This window comes from Cherax quadricarinatus, chromosome 66 (genome assembly GCF_038502225.1).
Source record: "Cherax quadricarinatus isolate ZL_2023a chromosome 66, ASM3850222v1, whole genome shotgun sequence".
NCBI lineage: Eukaryota > Metazoa > Arthropoda > Malacostraca > Decapoda > Parastacidae > Cherax > Cherax quadricarinatus.
In genome coordinates this window covers 4950321-4964506 of record NC_091357.1, presented here as the reverse complement: position 1 = coordinate 4964506, position 14186 = coordinate 4950321, and the positions used below count along the sequence as shown (strand labels likewise).

At 38.7% G+C, this 14186-nt stretch overlaps 1 protein-coding gene across 1 annotated transcript in view; it reads right to left on the bottom strand.

Moving 5' to 3' along the window:
• LOC128704206 (uncharacterized) overlaps positions 1–14186 on the bottom strand; it is a 354653-nt gene that overhangs the window by 81902 nt on the left and 258565 nt on the right. The window contains exons 19-22 of the mRNA XM_070099039.1: positions 11049–11234; positions 10307–10438; positions 7155–7290; positions 603–784 (exon numbers count right to left, since the gene is read on the bottom strand). Coding sequence (XP_069955140.1) covers positions 603–784; positions 7155–7290; positions 10307–10438; positions 11049–11234 — 636 coding nt within the window. The remainder of the gene's footprint in view (positions 1–602; positions 785–7154; positions 7291–10306; positions 10439–11048; positions 11235–14186) is intronic.

Sequence of the window (14186 nt, the reverse complement as noted above, 5' to 3'; positions counted from 1 at the left end):
ACCACCACAGGTGAATGGGACCCACTAATGAAAGTACAGGGCTCATCATTAAGGCACGGAAGGTGGAGGCATCGAGCATACTTCGAAGTTGAAATTTAATACCATACCCTGTTAGGCATTTCAGCCTATCAAATTTATACTGGTCAAGCAACTTGTATGGTGGCCTGGGAGGCAATGCTCGTATCTTATACACCGAGTGTCTTTGGTTCAATCCCAGGCTGAGTAGAAACATTCGGCATGCATCCTTACACCTGCTATCCCTGCCCCCCTAGCAGCATATAGGTACCTGGGTTTTAGTCAAATGGTGTGGGTCACATCCTGGGGGACAACATACGGACCCCACTGGAAACAAGAGACAGTCCTCGATGAAGCACTGACTGTCTTGGGTTATCCTGGGTGCCTAATCCTCTGGGTTAAAAATCAGAACAAATCTTATCTTAATGGGATGTCCCAGGATTCCCTAAGGCTACTGGCTAGGTCCTAAGTGCATTCTAGGCCTATGTAGTGATGATGTGCAAGCATGTGTGCAAGTATGTGACCTTTACCTAGAAAACTGTCACAGAAGATTTGAACAGAGTATTTTTATTACAATAAACACTTACCTTATAGCCAGGAAGTTCACCACCTTCTCCAGGCTTGGCACCTTGAGCCATTTTAATCTGCAGATCATCAGCATTGGCTAGGTACGATGCAGTAACACCAAATCGTCCAGAAGCTACTTGCTTGATGGCTGAGCGCTTGTTATTTTCTGGGTCCTGGTTCATGTATCTATCAGAATTTTCTCCTGGAATTACATCGTTAATTAGGTTGCTGTATAATTCTTCTGTACAATTTTTTACATACAAGATAAGACAGATGAATGATTATGTACAGTAATATATGACATAGGAAATACAAGAATGATAAATTACAGCTAATGTAAGGTAAAAAATGATGGAGATGGTGCTGGAAGACTTGTGAGGGACTGGTACAAAGCAGCTGAGAAAATTAATGTGAACAGCCATATCATTAATGTAGCAAAGGAGGACTACACTGAAAAAGTTTATGCAACAAGTAGCTTTAAGTTATGTGAACAACATCTGCTCAAGCTTCTTTTTTTTTTTTTTTTTAGCATGCCAGCTGTCTCCCAACAAGGCAGTGCAAAAAAAAAAAAATACACAAACACGCCCCACACACACACACACACACACACACACACACACACACACACACACACACACACACACAAACAGGCCCCACACACACACAAGCTTCGACTTGATCCCTGCACCCACAATTAGGCGAGTACACATTTGCACACATGTGCGTGTATGCACACACAACCACTTTTATTATTTCAAAAGCTGTGATGCCAGAAGCAAGCGAGCATCATAATTTAAAACCCTCTGAACTGTAACATCCACACACCACCTTCAGAGAGTAGGCACTGTGCTTCCAACTTCCACGACTTTTTGCTAATCCCTAAAACTCCTCGTCTCCACTTGCCTTGATTTAGTACACTCAAAAATACCTACTCAATATTCAAGATTTTACCATTTAAAACCTTCACACCGTCCTTCTAACCTTTACCAAGACAACTGAAACCTCTTCTGCCTACTAAGATTTATACACTGACATCCTATTTCACTCCATCTCCTCTAAATGCCCAAACCACCTCAGCAACTCCTTTGCCCTCTCAATTAATACCTTTAGTAACCCCACACTATTTTTCCGATTTCCACCTTCCAAATTCTCTGCATAATATTCACCTTACACATCACCCTCAAACGTGATTTCTCCACTGCCTAAAACTTCATTTGCTGCAACATTTAAAGCACATGCCTCACATCCATATACTCTGATATATTCCTCTTTCCTACCTCCATAAGTTAATTTACCCTCAACAATCCACTTACACTTATCTTTTTTTCCTTATCTATTCTATGGTTCACCTTGTCTTTCACATCCATTGGCCTACACACTTAGGTACTCTTATTTACACTGGTGTGGGCCTCACAAATCACCCTGCTTCACTGTATGAGAACTGGAATACAACCTTCAATGTTATATATCCAGTTTCCTTGAGAAAAACCGAAGTTTTCATCTGACTAAAATAATATACAGTAGCTTACTGTTAGCAAAACTAACAAAACAGAACATTAATCAGTACAGTATATCCAAAAGTAGGAAAAGTTTGAGGGACAGCAAGATAAGATACATTGCTTGTAAATCAAACAGTACTGTATGACCCATATGAATCTTACAGTACCACCATTTACCAGGGTTTGTGTTTAGAAAGTGATGGTATCAAGAATACAACTGACGAACTGTTACTGGAGGCGATGTATTGATATTAGTGGCAAGCCCAGGCCTACAAAATCTGCCTGTCCTCTAGGTCTGGTCAAGAGTGAGGAAGAGGCCTGAAATGCACTGCCTATGAGCAAGGTTCAAATGGGGGTCATGTGACTACGGATTGGCCGGGGAGCCTGCCTATAGTAATATAAACAATCAAAAGTGTGGTTCTTCTTCTTTCAACAAACCGGCCGTATCCCACCGAGGCGGGGTGGCCCAAAAGGAAAAACGAAAGTTTCTCCTTTTACATTTAGTAATATATACAGGAGAAGGGGTTACTAGCCCCTTGCTCCCGGCATTTTAGTCGCCTCTTACAATACGCATGGCTTACGGAGGAGGAATTGTTCCACATCCCCATGGAGAAAAGTGTGGTTGTCTCAGAAAAATCAGAACTGCATTGGCCCATCCTTAGAATATAATTTCCCCCCCCCCCCAACAAGTTGGCCGTCTCCCACCGAGGCAGGGTGACCCAAAAAAGAAAGAAAATCCCCAAAAAGAAAATGTTTTCATCATCATTCAACACTTTCACCACACTCACACATTATCACTATTTTTGCAGAGGTGCTCAGAATACAACAGTTTAGAAGCATATACGTATAAAGATACACAACATATCCCTCCAAACTGCCAATATCCCAAACCCCTCCTTTAAAGTGCAGGCATTGTACTTCCCAATAATTTAATATATATTGAATTATGAGGATCTACAGACACTTGTACTTATTGACATTAAGAGGGACGTTAAAAAGGGGATAAAGCTAAACGGGACTATAAAATTAAAGTTTCAAGGGATTCGAAAACTAACCCAAAAAGTTTTTTCCAGGTTTATAGAAAAATAACTCTGGGCATCTCACTGACAAGGAGAATGAAATGTGCTCTATTCTTAATTATTTTCTCTCGGTTTTCACTCAGAAAGACACTAACAATATCCCAGTATGTATTTAATTTTTATAGTGGGCCTGATGGTGATAAATTATGCAATATCAGTCACTACTGAATTGGTTATCAAACAGATAGACCGGTTAAAGCAAAATAATCCCTGGGCCCTGATGAACTTTTTTCAAGGGTTCTTAAAGAGTGTAAAATGAAACTTTGTGAACCATTGACTAATATTTTTAATATCTCTCTTCAAACAGGTGTAGTGTCTGATATGTGGAAGACTGCTAATGTAATTCCTATTTTTAAAGCAGGGGACAAGTCGTTACCGTCAAATTACCACCCAATAAGCCTAACCTCAGTTGTAGGCAAATTGCTAGTCAATTATAGCTGATAATATAAGGAGCCATCTCGATAAGCACAGCTTGATTACTGATACACAGCATGGATTCATGAGTGGCTGTTCCTGCCTAACTAATTTATTAACCTCCTTCAGTAAAGCTTTTGAGGCCGTTGATCATGATAAAGAATTTGATACTGTTTATTTAGATTTTAGTAAGGCTTTTGATAGAGTACCGCACCAGAGACTTAAAAAAAGTGACAGCTCATGGCACTGGGGAAAAAGTGCTGTCATGGATCGAGTCATGGCTCACCAATAGGAAGCAGAGTATGCTTAAATGGGGTTAAATCCGAGTTGGGATCTGTAACAAGTGGCGTACCACAGGGATCAGTCTTAGGCCCGTTGTTTATAATATATATCAATGACCTTGATGAGGGTATTAGTAGTGATATGAGCAAATTTGCCGGTGACACAAGATAGGTAGGATAATTGATTCAAACGTAGGAGGATTTAGACAAACTATTCTTGGTCAGAAAAGTGGCAGATGCAATTCAATGTAGATAAATCCAAGGTTCTGAAGCTCGGGAGTGTCCATAACACTAGCACTTGTAAATTAAATAATGCAGAACTTAGCCATACAGATTGAGAAAAGGACTTGGGGGTTATGGTGAGCAGCAACCTTAAACCAAGACAGCAATGCCTAAGTGAACGTAATAAGTCTAATAGATTATTGGGATTTATATCAAGAAGTGTAAGCAACAGAAGTCCAGAGGTTATACTGCAGCTTTATACATCATTATTGAGGCCTCACCTAAATTATGCAGCTCAGTTCTGGTCTCCATATTACAGAATGGACATAAATTCGTTAGAAAACATTCAGCATAGAATGACTAAATAAATACATAGCATTAGAAATCTACCATATGAGGAAAGATTGAAGACTCTTACATTACATTCACTTGTTAGACAAAGAATGAGGGGAGACATGATATAAGTGTATAAGTGGAAGATGGGTAATAACTCTTTCAGGGTCGACAGGCCCTCTCAGAGACTTGTTCTCAGGGTTGGCCAAATTTTAAAAAAAAAAAAAAAAAAAAAAAATCTTACGAAAAGATAGAGAATCTTTTCCCGATTATGACGACACCAAAAGTATGAAATTTGATGGAAAACTTGGGAAATTATGCTCTCGCGAAGTTAGCGGTCTCGACGATGTTTACGCATCGGTGATTTTGCCCACTTTGAGCCCTATTTTCGGCCAATTCCAGTGTACTTGTCGACAAAAATCATAGCTATTTCGCTAGAACTCCATTTTTTCTATTGAATGAGTACAAGAAACCACCCATTTACTGATTTCAACTATCTAATACAGTGGTAAGAATTTAGCAATTTTGCCAATTTCACACAAATTTCAAAAGATGTCAATTTCCGAATAGGGTCCAGAATAAACAAGAAAGACATTCCTGGCACTAAAATAACATTTCCTCTGTTCATTAGTCACGTCCCCATGCCCCTCTTACATTCTTTTCCTTTCCACTTTGAATTTTTATTCTCACAAAAAAATAGAAGATTTACGGATTTACTGTTATGCAGACTACTGCATTGGTGTAATGGTATAAATATTATCAGCACACTTGTGAAAGAATATTAGACTCACCAGTTGACGTGTTTTGGACGCATAGCATGATTTGTTTACTTTTGAACTTTGGTAAAAATCGAACATTTCTGCTACTTTGAGTGCAATTTCAAGGTAGTTTTCTTTGTAAAACCAGTCAAAATCATCTTAATTTCTGTAATATGTCTTCCATTCTATAAAATGAGACCAGGAAAACTAGAATACAACAAAAAATACCATACGAAAATACAGTGCAAAGTCGCTGTTTTAATCCAAAAACACGATCAAAGTTTTTTTCTCATACCATGCACACTGACCACATGGACCCATTCTTTCATATGTAGGCCTACCAGCTTTCTCTCACTAGATTTGAGGGCGCTAGAATTTAGGCGTACTAGTACGTCAAAAACGCTGGTGCGTAAGCCGTACTAGTACGGCTGAAACCCTGAAAGGGTTAATAAAGGGGATATTAATAAGGTCTTGAGGATATCTCTCCAAGAGAGAACCCGCAGTAATGGATTTAAATTAGACAAGTTTAGATTTAGAAAGGACATAGGAAAGTATTGGTTTGGAAATAGGATAGTTGACGAGTGGAACAGTCTACCTAGTTGGGTTACTGAGGCTAGGACTTTGGGTAGTTTCAAATTTAGGCTGGATAAATATACGAGTGAGAGGGGTTGGATCCAAGTGGAACTTGCAAATGAGTGGATAGAGTTACCAGACCTTATTTCTTGGGTAGCATTGAAAACTGGGTTGGGCATATGTTTTTTTAGTGGGATAAATTGTAAAGGACCTGCCTAGTAAAGGCCAACAGGCCTGCTGCAGTGTTCCTCCTTTCTTATGTTAAGAAAATTGGCAGATGTTAATGAGTCAGACCAAGACAGCATAGAAAATATGAAGAGCCTAACTGAGCTAAAAGTGACAGAGGTCTTAAAAGTTGTAGATTAAGAGCCCACACACAGATAATACACCATGACTCACGAAATTGTAACTATTTTCTAACAAGATTAATGGCCTTAATTACATAAATTATATTTGTTATTGCTGTTGAACAACGGTTTAGTGCTGATGGAGGTAGCATAGGTAGCAATGATATGGCCGTGGACTAGTTTGGCTTTAATTGGATAGGAGTGAGTACACAACGGGCAATGTGAGGGAATGACCAATAGCCAGTCCGTGGAGGGGAGCACTTGTACCTCTCGAGTCAGTCGGCAGTGAAGTGAGAGTGGGCCCAGCGACCCACTGACCTAGGTAGGCCTACAGAGGGCAGCACTTAAGTGCTGCAAAATATGAACTAAGCTGGCAGACAGCATAGGCTGTCTGTGCTGACAGTATAAGCTGTCTACATATTTTATGCTTTGAAAGATTTTAACACTTTGGCCTTCTCCCACTGAGGTAGTGTGACCTAACAAAGAAAATGCTTTTACTATCACTCACTCAATCACGGTTTTGCCAGAAGCATGCTGACATCACAGTATAGGTGACTCTCCAAACCTTCAACATTCCCACCCCTTCTTCAGAATGCAAGCACTGTACCTACCACCTTCAAGAGTCAAATGTGGCTAACTGATTTCCCCAAATCCCTTCATTAATGTTACCTTGCTCAATTCCAACAATGTCAAATCACAGAACCTACTTGCCTCCACTCACTACTATTTAACATGCTCACACACCTGCTGGATGACCTTTACCACCTCTTAACTGCTTTAGGTAGCCTACCACCAATTCCATACATTTACAACATCTTCCACAATGCTCCTCTTATCATGTTTTTTCTAAATCCATAAAAATATCTAACTTCTTTACCTTTATCTAGGTAATGTTCATTCATATGCCTCAACATAAACATTGTAGGGTAAAATAGACCACTCAAAATTAATCCAAGAGTAAATATTCACCATCACTCACTCTTTACCTGCATTCCTAGAAGTGCAAGGCTATTGTAATCCAATGTTTAAGTCTGGTAACAACACAATTACTATATATATTGCATACCTCCCTCTCCTGTGTTTGATTTGGCACCCACGCGGTTCATGGCAATAGCCAATGTTGTATGGGATTCAATGGAAATGGAACCAAAACTCATGGCACCAGTAGCAAATCTCTTCACAATCTCTGAAGCAGGCTCAACCTAAGAAAATGAAAAATACAATTAACACATATACAGTAAGACTTGGTAACGTAAGTACATTTTGTCACCTTAGTAGGCACTGTATTCTTGACGTGTAACTTTTCTTGGTACAGTCGAAGACACTGATCAATTTTCTTCAATAGTTTAAGACAACATATTTGTAACTGGTTTTCTTTTAACCCTTTGACTGTTTCAGGCCCCTCTCTGAAACTGTCATTCTATGTCGCTCAATTTTTGAAAAAAAAAAAAAAGATTATTTTTTCTTATGAAATGATAGAGAATCTTTTCCCGATGGTAATGACACCAAAAGTTCGAAATTTGGTCGAAAACTCGTGGAATTATGCTCCCACGAAGTTAGCGGTCTCGGCGACATATGCGTATCGGCGATTTCGCTGACTTTGAGGCCAATTTTCAGCCAATTCCATTGTTCCAGTTGACCAAACTCATAGCTATTTCTTTAGAACTCCATTTTATCTATCAGCTGAGTACAAGAAACCTCCCTTTTACTAATTTGGACTACCCAATATGGTGGTCAGAAATTGGCAATTTGGCCAATTTCATGCAAAATAAAAAAGATGCCAATTTCAAAATAGGGTCCAGAATAAACAAGGTAGACATTCGTGGCACTAAAATAACATATGCTCTGTTCATTAGTCACATCTCTAGGCCCCTCTTATATTATTATTGCTTTCTATTTTGATTTTTTATTCATACAAAAAAATACAAAATTTACTGTTATGCAGACGACTGCATTATTGTAAAAAATGGTATAAATAATATCAGTGCACTAGTGAAAGAATATTAGACTCCCCAGTTGACGTGTATTGGACGTGTGGTGTGATTTATGTACTCTTGAACATTGGTAAAAATCGAACATTTCCGCTACTTTGAGCTCAGTTTCAAGGTCGTTTTCATCGTAAAAGTAATGAAAATCATCTTTATTTCTGTAATATGTTTTCCATTTTATCACCTAAGACCATGAAAATGCGAATACAACGATAAATACTATATGAAAATACACCTCAAAGTCGGCGTTTTATTCCAAAAAAACGATCAGTTTTTTTTTTCTCATTACGCAATGTGTGCTGCAGGATTTTTTTTATGTGGTGCACACTGACCACACAGACCCATTCTCTCACATGTGGGCCTACCAGCTTTCTCCCACTTGATTTGAAGCCGCTAGAATTATTGAGTATATATACGTCAGAAACATTGGCTCGTAAGACGTATTTATACGTCGAAAACAGTCAAAGGGTTAATACAGCTATTCCACGAGTTTTAACAAATTTTTCCTTCAAAATTTTTCAATAAATATACCCCTGTGGTCTTTAACTATCCTTATGGTCTTTAATAAATCTATCATAATGAGTTTCTTAAAAGCCCCACTCTCCATGAATTTTTCCCTACATTAATCAGGAAACAAGCTGCAAGGACTTACTGCTGTCAGCCTTTATGTAAACAAACCCCACGACTGAGCGATTAACATTAATTCAAGTTTCCTTTACCCCTGTTTACTACTACTTTTATTTCCTCACTCCTCTGGATGACAGAGGACTTGCATACATTCTAGCTACTAATTATCCTGAAGCACTTGCCCACTAATAGCACCTCAAATAGAAATACTTAGTGCACATGTACGTGTGTGTGTGCACACCCAAGATCTGAGAATCGAGCCCTGTAAACACAAACAGATGAGTTCTTGCAAACTATGTAGCTCCCCAGGCACTAATATAAATACCCTTTAACCAGTTTAACAGTTAGAATTTTAAATTAATTACAATAGTCCACTGTTAGTTAATACCAAATGGCCTACCTGAGTATACTTTTTATATGATAGGTAATTATTAAGTGTTGAAGCTCTAGAAACATTATCTGGCTTCTACAGCTCTTCATATCAATGTGTCAAGGAGAAAATACCAAGTAGATCATAGCAACTAAAATATTTTTACATTTTTTATGAAAACTCCAAAAGTTTAACAGCCAAGCATTTTGATAATAATGTATACTGATTTATGATTCATAATTTTTTTTTTTTTTTCAACAAGTCGGCCGTCTCCCACCGAGGCAGGGTGACCCAAAAAAGAAAGAAAATCCCAAAAGAAAATACTTTCATCATCATTCAACACTTTCACCACACTCACACATTATCACTGCTTTTGCAGAGGTGCTCAGAATACAACAGCTTAGAAGCATATACGTATAAAGATACACAACATATCCCTCCAAACTGCCAATATCCCAAACCCCTCCTTTAAAGTGCAGGCATTGTACTTCCCATTTCCAGGACTCAAGTCCGACTATATGAACATAACCGGTTTCCCTGAATCCCTTCACTAAATATTACCCTGCTCACACTCCAACAGATCGTAAGGTCCCAAGTATCATTCGCCTCCATTCACTCCTATCTAACACCCTCATGCACGCTTGCTGGAAATCCAAGCCCCTAGCCCACAAAACCTCCTTTACCCCCTCTTTCCAACCCTTTCGAGGACGACCCCTACCCCTCCTTCCTTCCCCTATAGATTTATATGCTTTCCATGTCATTCTACTTTGATCCATTCTCTCTAAATGACCAAACCACCTCAACAACCCCTCTTCTTTCCTCTGACTAATGCTTTTATTAACTCCACACCTTCTAATTTCCACACTCCGAATTTTCTGCATAATATTTACACCACACATTGCCCTTAGACAGGACATCTCCACTGCCTCCAACCGTCTCCTCGCTGCTGCATTTACCACCCAAGCTTCACATCCATGTAAGAGTGTTGGTACTACTATACTTTCATACATTCCCTTCTTTGCCTCCATAGATAACGTTTTTTGACTCCACATATACCACAACGCACCACTCACCTTTTTTCCCTCATCAATTCTATGATTAACCTCATCCTTCATAAATCCATCCGCCGACACGTCAACTCCCAAGTATCTGAAAACATTCACTTCTTCCATACTCCTCCTCCCCAATTTGATTCATAAATACCATACAATATTTCAACAACAAAGGAATTACCTCCGATATGTCAATTGGATTCTCCAATTTTACAAGCTCCAGTTGTCCACGTAAGGTACATGCTTTGACACTTTGCATAGTTGATTCTTTGAACTTGTCATACTGTGACTTGTTATTGGTTCTTGAAGCATCCTGGAAAACAAAACAGATTTAATATTCATTAACGAAATGATTTTGTAGTCAACAGTACTGAAAGCTTATCAAGTTGATGAATAGGCAAATTTGACTTGCAAAATTGTACTAACGCAAATGCAAACATATCATGGAATGAACCATGGTATGGGTGGGGTTAGAACCCATACCAAGCGATCTTAAAACTCCAGGCCAGCGCATAAGCCACTGGGTCAGCTGGCTACAATAAGATTCATCCAACTAGGTGTACTTATACATCATAGAGATGTTAACATAGGCCCCATTGTGACCACAAATCCAAGTTTTTGCCATGGGTTCTAACCCCCACTCATACTGTGATCTGTTTGGAATCATGTTATTATGATTTCTTGAGTCAAGCTCAGGGAATGGGTGGGGCTTGAACCCATGGCAACAGAGCTCTAGGATTCATTTGCCATGGATTCAAGCCTGTTCCATGATTTATTAGATAAATTTTTTGTTCTTCCTTGTGAAGAGTTGTGTACATTACAGTTTTCCAAGAATTTAAATTGCTGCACTTTGTGAATGGAGACAGCCAGTGTGCAAGAAAAAAAAAATTAAATTAAATACTATACCAACTAAAATTACAAACCTGCAGATTAGCAATAGACACAGGGTCATTTATGTGTTTCTCTCCACCACTTCTCCAGTGATAGTAGCCAGGGTTTCTTAGCACCAGAGTATCACATTCATTATCTCCATAGCTGAGTGTGTGACGTTCAAGCGATTCACTAGCCAGGGTTTCAAAGGTAACTCCTCCAATACGAGAAGCAGTACCCTGGCAAAGAAAGAAAACATCTCTATGCACTCAAAACATTCACATGAAATAATGCAACTGAAAAATAACCAGTTACAGTATTACAAGACATTTTATAAATACTTTTACTATGCAAACTTATTTGAATCCTTTTTTAGTTTCACCAAAATTCCATATTATCCCATCTTACCCCAATTTTGAGCAGTTTTGATTTAAAAACCTATCTTCCCCTCTTTGTTGCTTTTAATCTTGCTCTGTCTAGTACAAAGTGTAAAGACCAATCTGAATCTAACTAGCTATTACTTTTCCTTATTATTCATCTCTACAGTTTTGTGACAGACCTTTTTTTCCTCATTACTACAAACTGCTACCAGCACTATGCCCAAAGGTTAAGAGTTCTTTTTTTCTTTTTTCCTCCATTCTCTCAATATGTGATACTTTATTTCTCTCCTCTAAAATTTACATTCTTTGCAGTCACTCTCTCTGCCTAGCTTTTTTTTTTTTTTTTTTAACACATCAGCCATTTCCCACCAAGGCAGGGTGACCCCCCCCCCCAAAAAAAAAAAAAAAAATCCATCATCCAACACTTAAACCATCGTTCACACAATCACTGACTTTGCAGAGGCACTCAGATTCAACAGTTTAGGTGTCATTCCAAACAGCCAATATTCCAAACCCCTCCTTTAACCCTTTGAGGGTCGACAGGCCCTCTCCGAAACTCGTTCTCAGGGTCGGCCAAATTTAAAAAAAAAAAAAAATTATTTTCTCTTATGAAAAGATAGAGAATCTTTTCCCGATCATAAAGACACCAAAAGTTTGAAATTTGATAGAAAACTTACGGAATTCTGCTCTCGCAAAGTTAGCGGTCTCGGCGATGTTTACGCATCGGCGATTTTGCCCACTTTGAGCCCCATTTTCGGCCAATTTCACTGAACTAGTCGACAAAAAACATGAATATTTCGCTAGAACTCCATTTTTTCTATCGAATGGGTGCAAGAAACAACCCATTTATAAATTCAACTATCCAGTACAGTGGTCAGAATTTAGCAATTTTGCCAATTTCACACAAATTTCAAAAGATGCCAATTTCCGAATAGGGTCCAGAATAAACAAGAAAGACATTCCTGGCACTAAAATGACATTTCCTCTAGTCATTAGTCACGTCTCAAGGCCCCTCTTATATTCTTTTGCTTTCCACTTTGAATTTTTATTCTCACAAAAAATATAAGATTTACTGTTATGCAGACTACTGCATTAGTGTAAAAAATGGTATAAATATTATTGGTGCACTTGTGAAAGAATATTAGACTCACCAGTTGACCTGTATTGCACGCTTGGCACGATTTGTTTACTTTTGAAGTTTGGTAAAAATCGAACATTTCTGCTACTTTGAGCTCAATTTCAAGGCACCTTTCATTGTAAAACCAGTCAAAATCATCTCAATTTCTATAATATGTCTTCCATTCTATAAAATGAGACCAAGAAAACTAGAATACAACAATAAATACCATACGAAAATACACTGCAAAGTCGCTGATTTATTAAAAAAAAATGGTCAAAGTTTTTTTTTTCTCATTATGCACTGTGTGCTGCAGGATTTTTTTTAGACTGTGCACACTGACCACATAGACCCATTCTTTCATATGAAGGCCTACCAGCTTTCTCCCACAAGATTTGAGGCCGCTAGAATTTATGAGTACTAGTACGTCAAAAACCCCTACGCGTAAGACGTACTAGTACGACCAAAACCCTCAAAGGGTTAAAGTACAGGCATTGTACTTCTCATTTCCAGGACTCAAGTCCGGCTAACCGGTTTCCCTGACTCCCTTCACAAAATATTACCCTGCTCACACTCCAACAGCTCGTCAGGTCCCAAAAACCACTAGTCTCCATTCACTCTTAACATGCTCACTGGAAGTATAAGTACCTCTCCCACAAAATCTTGTTTAGCCCCTACCCTGCTTTCCTTCCATTACAGATTTCCACGCTCTCCAAGTTATTCTACTTTCTTCCATCCTTTCTAAATGACTAAACCACCTCAACAACCCCTCTTCATCCCTCATGACTAATACTTTAATAACTCCACACCTCTTTCTAATTTCCACACTACAAATTCTCTGTATAATATTTACACAAGACGCTGCTCTTACACATGACATCTCCACTGCCTCCAGCCTCCTCCTCACTGCAGCATTTACAACCCATGCTTCACATCCATACAAGTGTTGGTACCACTATACTCTTGTATATCCCTTTCTGTGCCTCCATGGATAATGTTTTTTGTCTCCACAGGTACCTCAATGCACCACTTGCCTTTTTTCCTTCATCAATTTTATGGTTAACCTCGTCCTTCATAAAACCATCTGCTGACAAGTCAACTCCCAAATATCTGACCACATTCATCCTAACCATCTTCCCAATTTCACAAACACTGCCTACTCACATGCTAAAATATTTTCTGTTTCCTTGTCCAACCTTTCTTTTACTTTATCTTCCCCATATTTCTAATTTAAATTATCGTAACACACATTTCATCCTCTTTACATTAAACCTACATTTTGTTTAGTAAACTTCATAGCAATCCATTTCATACCTTCTCCAACTGTTATTTCCAATGTTTATTCTATTTTCTGCTTCTCTTGCCCTCTCCAATATATTGGTAAAGATGGCCACTCCCTTTCTAACAGTTTTAAGAACTTAAGTATTGTTGTCTCCAGGTAGTGGTGAACCTTTAAGGGCCATTCAGTGCTGCATGGCAGAGGCAAAAAATGGTGGGGGGTAAAAAGGGTGCAAGTGAAGGACACTGGCCAATCATATGGTAGGGGACAATTGATGTAGTAATCTTATCAATTAAGAAATCCATCTTGCCAGCAAAGATGGAACTGTTGGAGAAGGGTGGGCAGAGTGAGCATGTTAAGGTGTATTTAAGAGTACAAGACAATTATTCACCTTGTTGGCATTAATAATTCTCTT